Source organism: Phoenix dactylifera, chromosome 3 (genome assembly GCF_051530095.1).
Source record: "Phoenix dactylifera cultivar Ajwa chromosome 3, Ajwa_hap1_PhDact_Kaust_v1.1, whole genome shotgun sequence".
Classification (NCBI taxonomy): domain Eukaryota; kingdom Viridiplantae; phylum Streptophyta; class Magnoliopsida; order Arecales; family Arecaceae; genus Phoenix; species Phoenix dactylifera.
In genome coordinates this window covers 15,802,477-15,821,214 of record NC_143192.1, presented here as the reverse complement: position 1 = coordinate 15,821,214, position 18,738 = coordinate 15,802,477, and the positions used below count along the sequence as shown (strand labels likewise).

The 18,738-nt window shown below is 39.6% G+C and overlaps 1 protein-coding gene across 1 annotated transcript; it reads left to right on the top strand.

Moving 5' to 3' along the window:
- Positions 1-3,707: 3,707 nt before the first annotated feature.
- Positions 3,708-4,697, top strand: LOC103695465 (early nodulin-93-like). The gene is made up of 4 exons (XM_008776803.6): positions 3,708-3,859; positions 4,048-4,109; positions 4,229-4,304; positions 4,428-4,697. The coding sequence occupies exons 1-4, from the start codon at positions 3,796-3,798 to the stop codon at positions 4,526-4,528; spliced, it is 303 nt and encodes a 100-aa protein (XP_008775025.1). The 5' UTR covers positions 3,708-3,795; the 3' UTR covers positions 4,529-4,697.
- Positions 4,698-18,738: the final 14,041 nt, after the last annotated feature.

The following is an 18,738-nucleotide window of genomic DNA, read 5'->3' as shown; positions in this document are numbered from 1 at the left end:
ATTTCAAAATTTATTAGAAAATCACAGAATGAATGGATGGTTTTGTAGCCTTCCCAGTCATCATTATGAAGCTCTTCCCTAAATAATGGAAATCAAGAAAATATATGGCTGGGAGATCCATCTTTCTATGCCAAATGTAAGCTATATTCTATGTTTTTTTTTTAAAATTTTTTTCTAATTTTTTTTTAATAAATACATGCTATCAACCATCTAGTGGCTTCATACAGGTGGTAGCTCAGTGGAACTGAGCCTTTACTTCCACCCGCGCGGTTCGAGCTCGAAATGTGCGGGCGTTGATTAGATACGGGGACCGGATGCTCCCCGCTCGGACACATAGGGTGGGAGGGCTTATTGGTCCGTTGATAGATTCGCTGGTGCCGGGTGTAACGTACTCACACGGAGGTTCGAATCGGGGCTTAGAGGGATAACTGAGCTGGACCATGGGTGAGGAGGGTATGAGTAAAAACGGCCAGCATGCCCAATACACGGTCAATTCTGCTTGCATCGAACATTCTCGCAACGGGGGACGCCCCCCCCCCCCCCCCCCCCCCCCCTCTCTACCCTAAGAAAAAAAAAGAAAAGAAAAAGAAAATCTGGAGCACATTAGATGGGAAACGTTAAGAGCACATAAAAGAAAGGGACCTAAGAAGGAATCGTCTGACTGCCGACCTAGCCTTGATTTGAGGGATACGATAGGGAATCATTGATTGCTAATTGAGCATTGATTTGAGGGAATGATTGCTAATTGAGCATTGATTTGAGGGCAACTCTGTGTTGCATATTATTTCCCTTAACTAAAGGGATGATTGATTGTAACATTCGAAAAAATAAGTGCTATAAATATCTAGCTAGAATCACATATGGATGAGCTATTCCCCCGTGGTTGCAGCTACACAGCTGAACCACAATCTGTCTCTCCCTCTTTGTTTTCATCTCTTTCTCATTGTTTCTTGGCAGAGCCTCCAGGATAAGCCTATCTCTCCATTAATTTCTATATCTTCCCTTTGCTAATCCACCGGTCATGACAACCCCAAATGCTACTTTTCCTTGTCCTCAGAACTCTAACCATTTAAACCAACTCCTCACCAACCATCTTAGCCATGATATTGACATGTTGCGGAGATGTTGTATGGTTCCTTTGCTTCACGCTAACAACTTGTACAAATTTGTGGACCCTTTTTGTTATATTTTATATGAAATAGATTTTTGGATTTTTTTATATAATTCTAAAGTTGGCTTTATGTTATTGTGAGCTATACCTCATGGTAGTGTGGTTGTGTTATGTTCTGCATTTGAGGCGAGATAATAGCTAAGCGAGTCGTGCCCACATAATGGGATGGAAGTGCAGAGGCACTGCCATGTTGTGGAGATAGGATTCCTCCTTGTTGATCAAGCCTTCATGCCTAAAAGTTGTTGGCTCGAAGCATTTACCACTAGTTCCTTTCTTATAGGTAATTATCCCACCAAAATCCTCAAAAATATTTCCCCTTATGAGATGTTTTTCGCAAGAAAACCTGATTACGCATTGTTTGAGGTTTTTGAAAGGCGGTGCTACCATTTTCTTTGACTCTACATGTGAGGGCCCGGTCCATTGACCGGCCCGCACACGATTGGACCAGTGGGCCGGCCCAAATTGGCCAGCCCCAAGGCCACACCGTACCCTGTGGCACGAAGCAGTAGAGAAAAGAAGACTTCGATCCAGCATAAATTGAGGACTCCTAAGGCTTGAACGGGGCAAGTATGTGAGGACCCGTGCAGGCATGTATTTAGTCCCACATCGGTTATTTGTCGAAGAGATATTAAGTACTTATATAGGATCAAAAAACTCATATAATACTTTCCGACTAGCCATTTTGTATAAGGTCCTAAGTTATTACACTACAACCATAACAAACTAGAGTTTCAATTTAAATCTTGCATTTTTCTTGTGTATAGATCTCAGCACAAAAGTTACTAGTGTTTGGACCCCTCCACCGAAAGAATCACAAAGAGAGTAAGTTGAACTTCGAATCTCCTCAGCATTTGCCCGAAAGTGTTAAATCTCTAAAAAAAAAAAAAAGGCAAAGAGAGATGAATATTTTTAGTATCATTAGTAGCCGAAGAAAGGTATCTTAATTCTACATAAAACTTAGTGATTTACCACTAGTCCCTAAAGCTTAAGTTGATAGAATAAAATATATTTATTTATATATTTTATATTTTTGTACAAAACTCTCACCATTGAGACGTCCATATCCATTCTACTAAAAGCGCACCCTCTCTCTCTCTCTCTCTCTCTTTTTGCAGTATAATCTTATTACTCTTTTTAGATTATTTAGATATGACCAAATATGTTTTGTTGTGCTTCACCCTGTCCAGCAGCATCAATCAACTCACGCAAATGTCCCCAGTGGAAGAGTCCACGTCTCTTTTGCACTGTGTGAAGTCCACTTTCCCTAGGGATCAAGCGTGTTTTGGCTATGAAGCTAAGCAGACCGACGGTTTCCCTCCGGTACCTCTGAATTTGGGCGTATTCATAAACAGCCCCCGCAAAGTAGCGGTGAAATGTATTGATTATTATTTAATTAGGAGGCTCTCTCTTCAAGTCTTAGGTGCGAGGGATCCACCCTTTCGCGGTGTTTCCGGCAGCCACCGCCATGTGGCCTGCTGTTTGGGAGCAAATACCATTTGCCGCTCCAACAACTCCATTTTCCCGGGTGCCGCATGGCTCTTTTGATAGCGACACGTGCCATCACCCAGGAGACGCGACGCATCCCCAACTTCCCATGTCCAAAACCGTCGGCGGATCGCATAAAGGGCTTCTCTTTTTCTTTAATCTATGGGATCTTGATTCGTGCCACTGTGGCTGAGACGATGTATGACGCCGCTGCTCTCAGCCCGAAGCACGGAAACATAAAACCCCTATTCAAAAGAATATTTACGAGAATGGCCTAACACCATTCCTACCTTCCATTTTATCAGTATTCCAATAACAAAAAAAAAAAAGGTTAAAAGCCATGAATTATATTATTGATTAATGATGTAACTGGAGAGACCTTATTATTGAGGATTCAGTTTCGAGTTCAAAATGCTATATTGGAAATAAAAACCATGTACCGGTTATATTACTTTACTAAATACTAAAATACCTACCACCTACTTGAAGGAGAGAAAATTAGAAAAAGAATAGGAATACTTTTTTTTTTTTTTTGATGCTGATAAAGGATAGATCTAGATTTGATGCATTGAAATTAAATTTTCATTTACCTACCTCCCATGCATGACAGGCAACCTTAATTTTTAGTATGATATAACATGTAATGAGTAGTATATCTCTCTAAATCTATTGAATATGAAAAGTAGGTTTAAAGTGGAAATTAAACTTCCTTCTCATATAACATGAATTGGATCGATAATGACATCTTGATCGATATAATAAAATAAAAGGTTATTACTTTCTAATGTAAAGTGGATTTGTATCAGTTGATTGGTGACTCAAACCATATGATTTGTTAAACTTCAAACCACCGACGTGCTTCTGGGCATGCAAATGTTATTTCCTTCAAGTGGAGGGGCATTTTAAGATTAATGCTGACTATCCTGCCAACCCATACAGGACTCGGGAGCAAAACAAGCGACTACCCACCAGTTTGGAGGAATCCAACTGAAAAAAACCATCAGCTGCCGCTCTCTTCCCTTCCCTTGGCTCCTCACCTGCACTAAGCCTATAAAGAATCATCCATCTCCCTTTCTTGCCTCACAGCCCCAAGCCTTGATCCACCCCCTTCCCCACATTAGAGATCGATCTCAAGAAGAATGGGTTCCGTCTCTCGCCCCTCTCTGGATCAGAAGCTGGCTATGGCGAAGCGCTGCTCCCACGGTAAGTCCTTGTGCTGCTTCCTTTATGAACCATTATGTTCTCTGCAGTTATGTAGATGATGATGATACTTGTTCTCCTGCCAACTTGCCATCAAGCTGGGCAGGAGAAAGGCTTGTTGTTACGCTTCAAATGTGTCTCCTTGACATCACTAATCTCATGGATGGCACTCTCTTAATTTGTTGGAGCAGAGGGAGTTGTCGCGGGAGCAAAGGCGGCCATGGTTGCAACTGTTGCTTCGGCCATTCCCACTGTAAGATCACAAGTTCCCCACTCTCGTCACATATAACCATCTGAATTAGTTATCATGTATTCGTTACTTGCATGGGTTTAGCCATTTGAGAATGTTTTTTTTTTTTTTCTTTTACTTAGTTAGCTAGCGTGAGGATGATCCCATGGGCAAGGTCCTTCCTTAATCCGGCTGCTCAAGCCCTCATCGTTTCATCAGGTTCTTGATTAAGTCCATATCTATATCTCTATCTACTTGCCTATATATATATATATATACTGCAAAAAGAAAAGAAATAGAAATTGTATGATTAATAAGGAATGGGACTTTGGATGCATGCAGCGGCGGGGGCGGCGTACTTCATAGTTGCGGACAAGACGGTGTTGGCTGCAGCGAGGAAGAACTCGTTCAAGGATGCTTACCAGGCTGACATCAGGGCTTGAGAGTCCGACATGATAGCTAGCTACTTCTACATCTTGATGCAGATATCCGTTTTTGTATGAGAAATGCTGTGTGGAAACAAGTTATTGGGTTGAAGCTTTTACCGTTGTATCATTCTTCCCACCAAAATCCAATAAAATATTTTCTTTTATGAGAAGTTTTCACGAGAAACCTGGTGTTGAAGGTTTTCTGAAACCTGAAGGGTTTTGGATGTTGATGTTTATGCAAATCATATTATAAATAACCGTGCACAGATGTAAGTGCATGGTTGCAGGGATGATATAATTGTGCGTAAGAACTAGTAAAAGTATGTACGATATAGATGAAGTGTATGCTTGAGAGTCCGGTCAAAGAAAAGACCGGGTGTGAAGTTTTCCATGAATCTTTTTGAGTCGTCATGTGGTTTTTGATGCAACCCACTTTTTTCCACAAATGGACTCAAATTACATACCCCACCTCCAATACATAAGAATTGAGTATGTCGTGCTCATGACGGTGTTACCCTTTGCCATCAATTTGATAGCCTCCATTAACATAAACACCACCTCCACCACCTCCTCCTCCTCCTCCTCCTCCTCCACCACCACCACCACCATTACCCTCAGTCCCTCCAATGGCCCTAGTCTCACCACCACCTATTTCTGTAACCTCCAATGATATCATGGATCAAACTCTTGTTCCTTTGCACAAACCTCCCCCCTGATTGCATGGTGATCACTTGCACCCACGCTAGAACAAGAAAACCTCTGATTACATGGTCACTTGCACCCATGCTAGAACAAGAAAACCCAAAATTTGGTTTGCTTCTAAATATCCGTTACCTACTTGCTTTCTTTCACTTGTTGATAATGCACCAACATCCTTTATATGGCCAATTAACATGCTTGTTGGCGAGCTGCAATGGAAGATGAGATGGCAGCTTTACATAAAAATCAGACATGGGACATGGGTGTTGTAAGGGGGTCTTTAAGATTAAGAAAAACCCCGATGGAAGTATTGAGCGCTATAGAGCACGTCTAGTTACCAAAAGTTTCAATCTAAAACCTGAAACTGATTTTGTGAAACCTTAGCCCCATGGTCAAACCAACTACAATTCCTATTCTTTTTAGTCTTGCTGTTGGCTTCTAAGGTGGTTTGGTGTAAAGAATGTCTTTTCGAATGGATTTTCAGATGAAGTTATGCTTACGAAACAATAACCAGATTATCTACATTCATCTATGTTCGGATTTACCTTTAACATTTTTATCCAACAGGAGAAAAACGAAATTAGAAGTTAAAAAGTGAAAAGTAAGAGAAAAACAAGAGCACATAATATTTACATGGATCACTCTATTCACCAGATAGAGATGATGCAAAATTTCATTATATATATGAAAAAAAAAAAACAGGAGATTATAAAGAGTATAAAATTACCTCACAAACTCTAACCTCTAATACACCCGATCTTTAGGACACTTACTTGCACTTTTTTCTTGGTATTATAAGGGATATATATAATAGAGTAAATCGATATACACTCAAACTGATATTCCTATAATAATAAGGTTTGGCTAACATATAACTAGTGTCCTATGTCGGTATACTAAGTCAACCTTGTAAAACTTATAAACTTAAAGACATACTCATCAAATTTTCATCTTGGCTTGAAGTTTACTAAGTTAAATATATATAGCAATATTTCTCACCATCTCTTTTACACTTGCGCCTAAAGGCCTCCACAAGACTAACCAAATTCAAGCAATGCTTGAACTTGACAACTAAAATTGGTTTACTCAATATATCAATTGGATTCTCTGCAATAGCTATCTTCTGATCTGCAATAATATCATTATTGATGATCTTCCTAATAAAGTGATACTTGACATCAATATACTTGGTCCGCTCATGATGCATTGGATTTTGAACCAAGTGAACAACACTGTAACTATCATAATGTGCAACTGTTAACAAAGGTTATGGGACTTAAAATGTGCTTAGAATAATTTTTAGTCTTCATAAGAAACTGAGGGAAATTTGAGAGGTTATTTCAAATCAAAGGTTGTTTTTCTTTTGAATTTTTACACTTTACCTCTTAAAAATGAGTTTTGCATTGATTAACCTTGGTTATGGGACTCTTTTGCTTTGTAAAAAGTGAAGCTATAAACTAGGCTTTCTAGCTTTTCTCAAAGGTTTTTTTTCCTTTTGACTTTGTTATTAACACTTATCAAATAATGTTATCAAACAATTATTTTCTTTAGAAAGCATTTTGACGCTTTTTGATTTGAAAGTTATAAAACCACTTCCCCTAAGCAATACCAAACACTTCTCTAGGCATTGTGGTTAGCATCAACCAAACAACTAATCCACAAGAACTTATACTCCATCTTGCTCTGAGTTTGTTATGTTTTCATGCACTTCTCTCTCTATAAGATAAAAGACAACAAATACTGGTTTTTCTTGGCAAATTTTTTGGCTGGTGTATTTTTATCTATCGTTCTTCATTTTAATTGCTTATTTATGCAACCTAATTTAAAAGCCTTCGTTTATAACTTGTTGATCTTATAAGAAAATGACACGCCGCTAATCTCTATAATAATTCATAGTCGTACCAAAGAAGTCTGAAACTAGAAGTTCTAAGGTGGCCTTCCACTATATTCCGTCGTACTTCATATTTTGTAATTATTATGTTCTAAATATTATTGTTGATTTTTTTTATGATTATAGTGGAAAATGAGCTTGATGACATGGTGTGACCGGATTAGTCCAATTCAAAACTGATGTGGTATCCTACATGGTCGGGCCAAGTCCTTCTTGATCAAACCAAGAAGCACGATGAGTAGTCAAGAAAACCTCTGAGGTCATATGTCACCCAATGAAAAGTACTGTAACTCATGTGGATATTCTTTCGCTCAGTGTCCTCCCCAAGCTAAACTAAACCTTCTCACCTTGTTATCCAGATTTTCCACCTAGGGCGGAAGGATGTACCCTCCATCAAGCCACAAACGAAGATTACTAAATAGCCTTAATGGAACAAAAATCATATGGGGCGCGTACCATACTAGATCGTATGGTACGCGCCCCTATTTCGGCCACGTCCAAGCGATGGGGTCGGCGACGGGACCCGGAAGGTGAAGTTAGTTAATATCAAAATATCAAGAGATGGGGTCCGCGAGTGGTAGACGCTGTGTCAACTTCGCAATGGGAATGATGGAAAGAGATAAAGTGGGGGTTAACTAATAACTCACCTACTAACTTCACCTCCAGGTATAATAATGATTCATGATATATTAATGATTCTCGATACTCGGTTCACCAAATTACAATGAATTTGATTTGATCTCTCTCCCCTAATATGTTTCATTTTAACAATTAGAATTCTTCAGACATATCTTAAACTTTAGCCGAGTAAAGTAGAATTATTAATATATGAAGAATCTTAAATTTTTGTTTTAAATGTTTGACATTACCACCATGTTCATCCCGTTGGCCTTCCGATGACCACAGCTTTTCTTTTATTTTTGGTACAAAATAGCTACAGTTATTTTTTGTGGTACGAGAAAAAAAAGCAATGGCCTTCTGATGGCCATAGATTTTCTTTTGTTTTTTTTGTACAAGATAGCTACAGTTTTTTTTTTTTTTTTTTGTACGAGAAAAAAAAAGCAATGGCCAAGTTTGGAAGACGTTCCAAGGATGGGGTGAGGAGACATTCCACGATTGGGGGAGGGGGATCTATCTTTTAGTAAATTAATACATAGTACATGGCTAAGTGATGCACACCTTCAGGTATATTGATATATAGTTTTTAGAATATGATATTTAAAACATGGTATTCGCCAATACATACTATATGATTTTTTAATACATTATCTATAGTCAGAATATGTCAACTCTCCAAACTTTCAATGATTGAATGGTTCATTCATCTCACATTAATGTATACAAAAGTACCAAAAATGGAGAGATGTTTACAACTAAAAGTTTCTAATGAACAAAAAAAGGTATGCATAATCCAAGCGGCAACCTCTTTCCAATCAATTACCTGCAATGCAATAAAAATTTGGTGAGCTCCAGTAGATATGTTCACCAGATCTTTTAAATCTTTAAAATGAAATATGAATAGTAATGTTAAGTAAAGACTTCTAGTTAAATACCCATACCTTTTCTCAAAGTTTAGCTTGCGAGGCACCAATTGTTGTTGACTTGGAACCATGTAATACTGTAAAATATAAATACATCTATTATCATGATATAAATTGATGAGAGATATCAACTAATACTAAAAATGTTGTTAACTTGTACCATATGCGGGTTGAGATGATAAGGCACCGAAGAATTTGGATATGGATATGGGCATGTTTGAGGAGTCCAATTAACTAAATGATTCATATTTCCTTACATTATTGAATCTCGAACATTGATGGAGCATCCATGATAAGGTGTTATGTGCTCTTGTGAAAGAATAGATGATTCTTGAGAAGGAACAACATCATCAGATCTGTGGAGTGATTGATTATAACCCTATTTGATTTTGATGAGCTCAAAGCATTTGAGTATATCTTATGTTATACTAATGAATTCAATCTAGTGTTTCAGTCAAATATTTGTAAATTTATGGTTAAGTGTCTCTAGCTTTGGTTCAATACACTTTGGATAAGTAAGGAATTCAATTTGAACCAAAGTCTGAGTCTCGAGTCGACTACGGAAGATTACGAGTCGACTCCAAGCGTATCAGAAGCACTGGCACAAACTCGAGTCGACTCCTGCACATTACGAGTCGACTCCGACTGAGAACAGACAGAAAGACAGAGAAGCTGTTTTGGACTCTGAGAGCCGAGTCGACTCCCGAAGAACTCGAGTCGACTCCGATGGTTGGCAGGTCGACTCCTAAGGAAGCATGAGTCGACTCCTAGAGAAATGCAAGGCTAAAAGTCAGAGAGCCAATTTCGGACACTGAGAGCCGAGTCGACTCCCGCAAAGTTCGAGTCGACTCCAAGGCAGCGCAACCCCAAAGACAGAAGACTGTATTTTCGTCTCTGAGAGCCGAGTCGACTCCGAGACAGTTCGAGTCGACTCCAAGGCAGCGCAACCCCAAAGACAGAAGACTGTTTTTTCGGACACTGAGAGCCGAGTCGACTCCAGCAAGGTTCGAGTCGACTCCGAGACAGCACAAGTCAACAGACAGAAGATCAGGATTTCGGGCTCTGAGTGCCGAGTCGACTACCAGAATATCCGAGTCGACTCGAGTGAGCAAACTTGAAAGAAAGATCTTTGGATTCCTTAGAATGAGTCGTCTCCAAAAGTGCCGGGTCAGCTCCAGACATTGGGGAGTCGACTCCAGGTTCAGTCGAGTCGACTCCAAGTCAAGACAGCACTTTAATTCAAATCCAGAACAGTTGCCGAGCCGTCTCCTGAAAAGCATGAGTCGACTCCTACAACAGGCGAGTCGACTCCAGATCACGCGAGTCGACTCCGATCCCAACGAAAACATTGTCAGGATTTGCAGAATGTGCAGAACGGCTAGAAAGATGTGTCTAACGGCTATTTTTCTTTGTGAATGGCTTAAATAGCCTGAGGGAACAGTAATAGAGTAAGAAAGAGAGACTCCATTCAAAGTAAAAGGGATTTCCACCAACCAAGAGCTCTCTAGAGTGATTACACGAAAAAGAAGGAAGAAGTGCATTGAAGTCGACTCTCCAACTCTCTTCCTCACATTCAAGGCTCTCCTCCTGACAGCAAGTCTACATCAAATTCAAGAGGAGTCAAAGAGTTTGAAAAGCCCCTTTCTCCATCTCCGAAATCAGTTTGAGGGCTTCTTACTCTTCCTTGCTTAAATTGTTTAAATACGCTTTTGAGAAGCTTCCTTTTTCTGTTTGTTTTCAAACTACTTGTTTCTTACTTGATTCAATCAGGGGATTGAATCAAGGGTGTTAAGGTTGGTTGGTGAGCCAAGGTTAAAACCAACGGTGTAAGGGTTTGATTGTGATCCCGGAAAAACAATCGGGTGGTTCTAGTCAGTGAGCCTGTGAAAACCGACCGAGTTCGTTGTGATCTCGTAAAACAACAAGTTGGATTGTGAACTTGTAAAACAACCGACTGTAATCCGAGGGATTATAGTGAATTCCCAAGTGAGGCTTGGGGAGTGGACGTAGGAGCAAGGGTTAGCTCCGAACCACTATAAAATTGCTTGTGTTTGTGATTGCTCCATTGTCTCTTACTTTCCCTTCATCCACTGCATATAGCAACTAATTAATCCACTAGCAAAAAGTTTTAATTAGTTACTCACAAAGCTTTTAATTGCAATAATTATTTTAAAACCCAATTTACCCCCCCTCTTGGGTTGTCTATCTGGGCAACAAGTGGTATCAGAGCCGGAACTCCTTTACCAAAAGAGTAAAAGATCAAAATGACAACCCCATTTGGATCTTCTCATATTGAGGGCCAGTCCACCCATAGACCTCCATTCTTCAATGGATCCGACTACTCATATTGGAAGGCTAGGATGAGAATATTTATCCAAGCACAAGACTATGAGATGTGGACCACCATACTGAATGGACCATACATCCCATCAATTTTTGTAGAGGGTGTTACTATAGCCAAACTTGAAAAGGATTGGGATGACAATGACATAAGGAAGGCACAACTAAATGCCAAAGCAATGAATGTGCTTTATTATGCTTTAGACCGAAATGAATTCAATAGAGTCTCTACTTGCAATTCTGCAAAAGAGATTTGGGATAGACTTGAAGTGACCCACGAGGGCACAAATCAAGTAAAAGAATCTAAAATAAATATATTAGTTCATAAGTATGAATTATTTAAGATGGATTCCAATGAAACTATCACTTGCATGTTTACTAGATTTACTGACATTGTCAATGGCCTAAAAAGCCTTGGCAAAAATTATACTAACAGTGACCTTGTCAGGAAGATTCTTCGTTGGTTGCCAAGGTCATGGGAGGCCAAGGTGACGGCAATCCAGGAAGCCAAGGACTTAAATAAGCTGCCACTCGAGGAGCTTCTTGGATCCCTCATGACGCATGAGCTAACAATGAAACAACACAGTGAAGAAGAGTCCTCTCACAAAAAAAAGGTAATAGCCCTCAAATCTGTTTCTACTAACAAAGATTTATCTTGCAGCAGCAGCAGTGAAGAGGAAGACAATGAGAGAGAGGATGAAGAGGCTCTTCTTGTAAGAAAATTTCGAAGATTCATCAACCGGAAGAAGTCCATACATCAGAAGAGAGGTTCAACAAATTTCCACAACAGAGATAAAGATGAAGAACAAGAGGACAAGGCCAACTTCTGTTTTATGGCAAACGACAATGAGGTAACATCTGAAACACATTTAGACTTTACCTTCGATGAATTATATGATGCTTTCAATGAATTAATGGATGAATATAAGACAATAAACCTTAAGAACAAAGAATTGAAACTAACTAACCAATCTCACTTTCGTAAGTACGATACATTAGTTAAGGATAAAGATGTTATCATTAAAGAAAATTCAGAACTTAAGACATGCAACCAAATGTCAATTCAAAAAACTAATACCTTAATTAAAGATAACGAAAAACTGACCAAAGAAATATCAGAACTTAAAAACGATAAACAAATCATAAAAGAGAGTCTCACAAAAGACTTAAATGCACTAAAAACAGAAAAACAAAAGTTGGCACTAGAACTTGAAAAGTACAAACCTTTTGTAGAAAAGTTTACATATAGCTCTGAAAAATTGGAAATGATACTTAATAGTCAACGAGCTGTGTTCAATAGAGCTGGTTTAGGGTATAAACCTAAAAATAAGCAAAAGCTCTTTAGTAATTTCTTTGTAAAAGCAGGGGAAAGCAAAACTAAGAAAATAACCTGTTTTTGCTGTGGAACAATAGGACATAAAACTAATGTGTGTGATCATAGAAAAGGAAAAGCTAAAGAAAAAATTAAAAGGGTTTGGGTTCCAAAAGGAACCAACATTACTAACCATGAAGGACCCAAGAAAACTTGGGTACCTAAAATTGTATGATTTCCTTGTGTAGGAGTATCTTGCAGCTAAGGTCGACAAAAACTGTTGGTACTTGGATAGTGGCTGCTCAAGACACATGACGGGTGACAAAGACCAATTCTTCACCCTTGAGCCTAAGAAGGAAGGTGCTGTGACATTTGGAGACAATAACCATGGTCACATCATTGGTATAGGTAAAGTACAAATCACCCCTTCAACCTTTATTGATAATGTTCGATATGTTGATGGTCTTAAGCATAACCTACTTACATTAGTCAATTGTGTGATAGAGGTTTTGATGTTCTGTTCAAACCATCTTTATGCATCATAACCAACTCAATTGACAACAATTTAGTATTTAAAGGAATAAGACGTGGCAATGTGTACGTAGTAGATCTTGAGGATCTTGCCAAACATAACCCCTGTTTAGTTGTTAATGATACTAAGGATAATGATGCAAGCTGGTTATGGCACCGTAAGTTAGGTCATGCAAGTATGGATACAATATCAAAACTAGTTAAAAGAGATTCCGTGATAGGTTTGCCAAAACTAAAATTTGAGAAAAATAAAATTTGTGAAGCTTGTCAATATGGCAAACAATCAAGGAACTCCTTTAAATCCATAAATTGTGTCTCTACCTCTAGACCTCTTGAACTACTACACATGGATCTATTTGGACCAACTAGAACCACAAGTCTAGGTGGAAACAAATATGGTCTTGTTATTGTAGATGATTTTTCTAGATATACTTGGGTCATGTTTTTAGCTCATAAAGATCAAGCATTTTCAGTATTTAAGAAATTTCATAAGGAAGTAACTAATGCTAGAGATGCTTCAGTCATAGCTATTAGAAGTGACTATGGAACGGAATTTGAAAATCATCTATTTGATGAATTTTGTAGTAAAAAGGGGATAACTCATAATTTTTCTGCACCTAGGACACCACAACAACATGGAGTTGTAGAAAGGAAGAATAGAACCCTAAAGGAAATGGCTAGAACCATGCTATGTGAAAGTAACCTTCCTAAGTATTTTTGGAGAGAAGCCATTAATACATCATGTCATATATTAAATAGAGTTTTATTGAGACCCATTATAAAGAAAACACCTTATGAACTTTGGAAAAATAGAAAGCCCAAAGTAAACTATTTTCATGTTTTTGGATGTAGGTGTTTCATTCATAATAATGGAAAGGATAACTTAGGTAAATTTGATTCTAAATCTGATGAGGATATATTTTTGGGGTATTCTACAACAAGTAAAGCCTATAGAGTTTTTAATAAAAGAACCCTTGTTATTGAAGAGTCTATACATGTTGTGTTTGATGATACTAATGATATCTCTTCTAGCAAGAGAGTTGTTCTTGATGATGATGCTGAAATTCTTGAAGAAAAGATTGATGAGATGACATTACAAGAAGATGAACAAAAACTAATTGAAAATGCATCATCAAGCCAAGAGGCAATTGTGGATCATGGGCTGACTAAGGCTTGGAGGCATGCTCATGGGCATCCTAAGGAATTAATTTTGGATGATCCATCTCAACCTGTTAGGACTAGAGCATCTCTTAGGAACTTAAATAATCATCTAGCATTTGTCTCACATTTTGAACCTAAACACATAGAAGAAGCTGAAAAGGATGTAAATTGGATAAATGCAATGCAAGAAGAACTAAACCAATTTACTAGAAACAAGGTATGAAACCTAGTTGAACGACCCTCTGAATATTCAATAATAGGTACCAAATGGATATATAAAAATAAACTTGATGAAAATGGAATTGTAATTAGGAACAAGGCTAGACTAGTAGCAAAGGGCTATAATCAAGAAGAAGGTATAGACTTTGATGAAACCTTTGCTCCTGTAGCTAGATTTGAGGCAATTAGATTGTTACTAGCATTTGCATGCTCTAAAGATTTTAAATTATTTCAAATGGATGTAAAAAGTGCCTTTTTGAATGGGTATATTAATGAGGAGGTGTATATAGAACAACCTCCTGGTTTTGAAAATCATCAATACCCCAATCATGTGTATAAATTAAACAAAGCACTTTATGGTTTGAAACAAGCACCTAGAGCATGGTATGAAAGACTTAGCAAATTTCTACTAGATCATGAGTTCTCTAGAGAAAATGTAGATACAACACTGTTTTTAAAGAAGAAAAACAAAGAAATGTTAGTAGTGCAGATTTATGTTGATGATATTATTTTCGGTGCTACTAACTGTGGAGTGATTGATTATAACCCTATTTGATTTTGATGAGCTCAAAGCATTTGAGTATATCTTATGTTTACTAATGAATTCAATCTAGTGTTTCAGTGAAATTCTTGTAAATTTATGGTTAAGAGTCTCTAGATTTGGTTCAAGACATTTTGGATAAGTTAAGAAGTCAATTTGAACCAAAGTCTGAGACTTGAGTCGACTCCGGGAGATTACGAGTCGACTCCAAGCGTATCAGAAGCACTGGCACAGGCTCGAGTCGACTCCTGTACATTACGAGTCGACTCCGACTGAGAACAGACAGACGAACAGAAAGATCCAACTCAAAACCTGTCAACGAGTCGACTCCTGAAGAGCGCGAGTCGACTCCGATACTGCCGAGTCGACTCCAGGGTAGTACGAGTCGACTCCAGGGAGTTATAGACAGAAAGACAGAGAAGTTATTTTGGACCCTGAGAGCCGAGTCGACTCCTGAGGAACTCGAGTCGACTCCGATGGTTGGCAGGTCGACTCCAAAGGAAGCGAGAGTCGACTCCCAGTGTAATACAAGGCAAAAGTCAGAGAGCAACTTTCGGACACTGAGAGCCGAGTCGACTCCCGCAAAGTCCGAGTCGACTCCAAGACAGCGCGACCCCAAAAAGACAGAAGACAGTATTTTCGTCTCTGAGAGGCGAGTCGACTCCAAGACAGTTCGAGTCGACTCCAAGGCAGCGCTACCCCAAAAAGACAAAAGACTGTTTTTCGGATACTGAGAGCCGAGTCGACTCCGAAACAGTTCGAGTCGACTCTAGGACGGCACGAGTCAAAAGACAGAAGATCGGGAGTTCGGACTCTGAGCGCCGAGTCGACTCCCAGAATTTCCGAGTCGACTCGAGTGAGCAAAGTTGAAGAATACATCTATGGATTCCTTGGAATGAGTCGACTCCAAAAGTGCCAGGTCAGCTCCAGACTTTGGGGAGTCGACTCCGGGTTAAGTCGAGTCGACTCCCAGTCGAGAAGAGCACTTTAATTCAAATCCGGAACAGTTGCCGAGCCGACTCCAGAAAAGCATGAGTCGACTCCTGCTGCAGCCGAGTCGACACCAGATCGCGCGAGTCGACTCCGGTCCCAACGGAAACATTGTCAGGATGTGCAGAATGTGCAAAACGGCTAGAAGATTGTGTCTAACGGCTAGTTTCCGTGGGGAATGGCTTAAATAGCCATAGAGAACTGTAGCAAGGTAGTAAAGCGACATTCCATTCAAAGAAAATAAGAAATCTTCATCTACCAAAGGATTTAAAAGGAAAAGAAGGAAGAGGGCCATTAACTCCATTCAACCAACTCTTTCCAGCATTAAAGAAGTCTCCTTCAGCCTTCAAGTCTTAAAGACATTCAAGAGGAGACCCAGAGTTCGAGAAGCCCTCCTCTACATCTTCATAAATTTGTTTGAGGGCTCTTAACTTTTCTCTTATTTATATCGCTGAATATCTGCTTGTTTAGAAGCTGTATTGTTCTGTTTGTTTTTCAATCCATTTGGTCCTTACTTGATTCAATCAGGGGATTGAATCAAGGGTGTAAAGGTTTGTTGGTGAGCCTAGGTTGAAACCAACGTGTAAGGGTTTGATTGTGATCCCGGAAAAACAATCGGGTGGTTCTAGTCGGTGAGCCTGGGAAAACCGACCGAGTTCGTTGTGATCTCGTAAAACAACAAGTTAGGTTGTGAGCTTATAAAACAACCGGCTGTAATCCGAGGAATTATAGTGAATTCCCAAGTGAGGCTTGGGGAGTGGACGTAGGAGCAAGGGTTAGCTCTGAACCACTATAAATTCCTTGTGTTCGTGATTGCTTTGTTGTCTCTTACTTTCATTTCATTCACTGCACATAGCATCTAATTAATCAACTTGCAAAAAGTATTAATTAGTTATTCACAAACCATTTAATTGCAATAATTATTTTAAAACCCAATTCACCCCCCCTCTTGGGTTGTCTATCTGGGCAACACTAACAATCGCCTCTACGAAGAATTTGCTGACTTGATGCAGAGTGAATTTGAAATGAGCATGATGGAAGAGCTGAACTATTTCCTCGGGCTCCAAATCAAACAATCTGAAGAAGGGATCTTCATCTATCAAGCTAAATACATCAAGGAGATGCTTAAGAAGTTTGATATAGAAGGAAACAAGTCAATCAGCACACCCATGAGTTCATCATGCAAACTAGACCAAGATGAATCAGGTAAATCAGTAGATCAAAAGATGTATAGAGGTATGATAGGATCCTTATTATATCTCACTGCAAGTAGACCTGATATCATGTTTAGTGTATGCATGTGTGCTAGATATCAATCTAATCCTAAGGAATCACATTTAATTGCAGTTAAGAGAATCTTTAAATACCTAATAGGAACAAAAAATATAGGTTTATGGTATTCTAAAGAATCTAGCTAAACTTAATAGGGTATACAGATTCAGATTTTGCTGGTTGTAAATTTGATAGAAAAAGCACCAGCGGGTCATGTCAATCCTTAGGAGAAAATTTAATCTCATGGTTTAGCAAGAAACAAAACTCGGTTGCATTATCTACAGCTGAAGCTGAATATGTTGCTGCTGGGAGTTGTTGTGCTCAAATCATGTGGATCAAACAACAACTTGAAGATTATGGAATTAAACAAGATAAAATTCCCATTAACTGTGACAATACAAGTGCTATTAACCTAACTAAGAATCCAATTCAGCACTCAAGAACCAAACACATTGAGATAAGACATCACTTCATAAGAGATCATGTACTGAATGGTGATGTGACACTTCAATTTATTTGCACTGATGATCAACTAGCTGACATCTTCACAAAACTCTTGAGTGAAGAGCGATTCTGTGTACTGAGGAGAGGATTAGGAGTGATTGATCCATCCTAGTGATATTCTCTTCTAATTCATTGATTTTGATGATTAGCTTGTGTTAAATATAGAGTTTCTCATCTATGATCATCAAATCAGTTTATAAACTTTTTGATTATCCCTTCTTTGGCACGAAAATAATATGATTTTTGGGTGCGTGCCAGAGTTCGAGTCGACTCGGATACATTTTAGAGTCGGCTCATGAGGGAGTCGACTCGCACATATTTAGGAGTCGACTCGAGGTCGATGGCATCATAGGGGGAGTCGACTTGCGCATATTTTGGAGTCGACTCGAGGTCGAGTCGACTCGCGACTTACTGGAGTCGACTCGAGGTCGGGAATCCGATGTTTTAACCCTAATCGAAACGTTCAATCGACACTTCTATTCACCGCCGTCACTATTCAAAAACCCTAGAGTCGTCTCCGACCTCGTCTTCGACCTTTGTTAGGGCATTTCCGTCGAGTTTCCCTCCGTTCCTCGTGTCCTTTCCCCCTCCTTAGGTCTAGGATGCCTCGGAAATCTGTTGTCCCGAGCCGGAAAAGGCCCCATTCCGCGAGCGGCACCGAGCGACGGTCAAAGGCTCGGAATGAACCCGTGAGGCCACAACCTCCGGTTCCTTCCCCGCCGAGGCCGGTTCCCTCGCGCCCGTGCGCCGGGAAGGCGGTCTCCACCGGGAGATACGTCAACTTTGACTTCCTCTCCCGGGAAGGCTTTACCCTAGGGCATAGGTTAAGGGCTCAAGGGTTAGAAAGGTTTTGTTCCCTAGATCTCCCTACTTACTCGGGGTTAGTTAGGGAATTCTACGGTACTGTAGCTAGGGGTAATGGTGGTATTCAGGGAACTGTAGCGGGAGTCCCTATATTTATTTCGGAGGACTTCATTGCTCAAGTCCTCCATCTTTCCCAAGTAGGAGTGTCTCCCTCTCACCCCACGGATAGGACTGAGGCCCTTACGGCCATACTAGAGAGTCCACCTCAGTCCCCCCTAGAAGAGGTGTCTGCAAATCAGCTATCAGCTGAAATGCGGCTCCTCTTAAGTATCATATCTAGGACCCTCTTCCCCAAGACAAGCCGTTTTGATTTTGTATTTGAGAGGGACCTAGCCCTGATGTTCTACATTCTTCAAGATA

What these genes read in the sequence shown, in the direction of transcription:
- LOC103695465 (XM_008776803.6), top strand. Translation starts at nt 3,796, where the DNA reads ATGGGTTCCGTCTCTCGCCCCTCTCTGGATCAGAAGCTGGCTATGGCG. An exon ending in GGCGAAGCGCTGCTCCCACG is followed by an intron (nt 3,860 to 4,047) that starts GTAAGTCCTTGT and finishes TTGTTGGAGCAG; the next exon opens with AGGGAGTTGTCGCGGGAGCA. An exon ending in AGCCCTCATCGTTTCATCAG is followed by an intron (nt 4,305 to 4,427) that starts GTTCTTGATTAA and finishes GGATGCATGCAG; the next exon opens with CGGCGGGGGCGGCGTACTTC.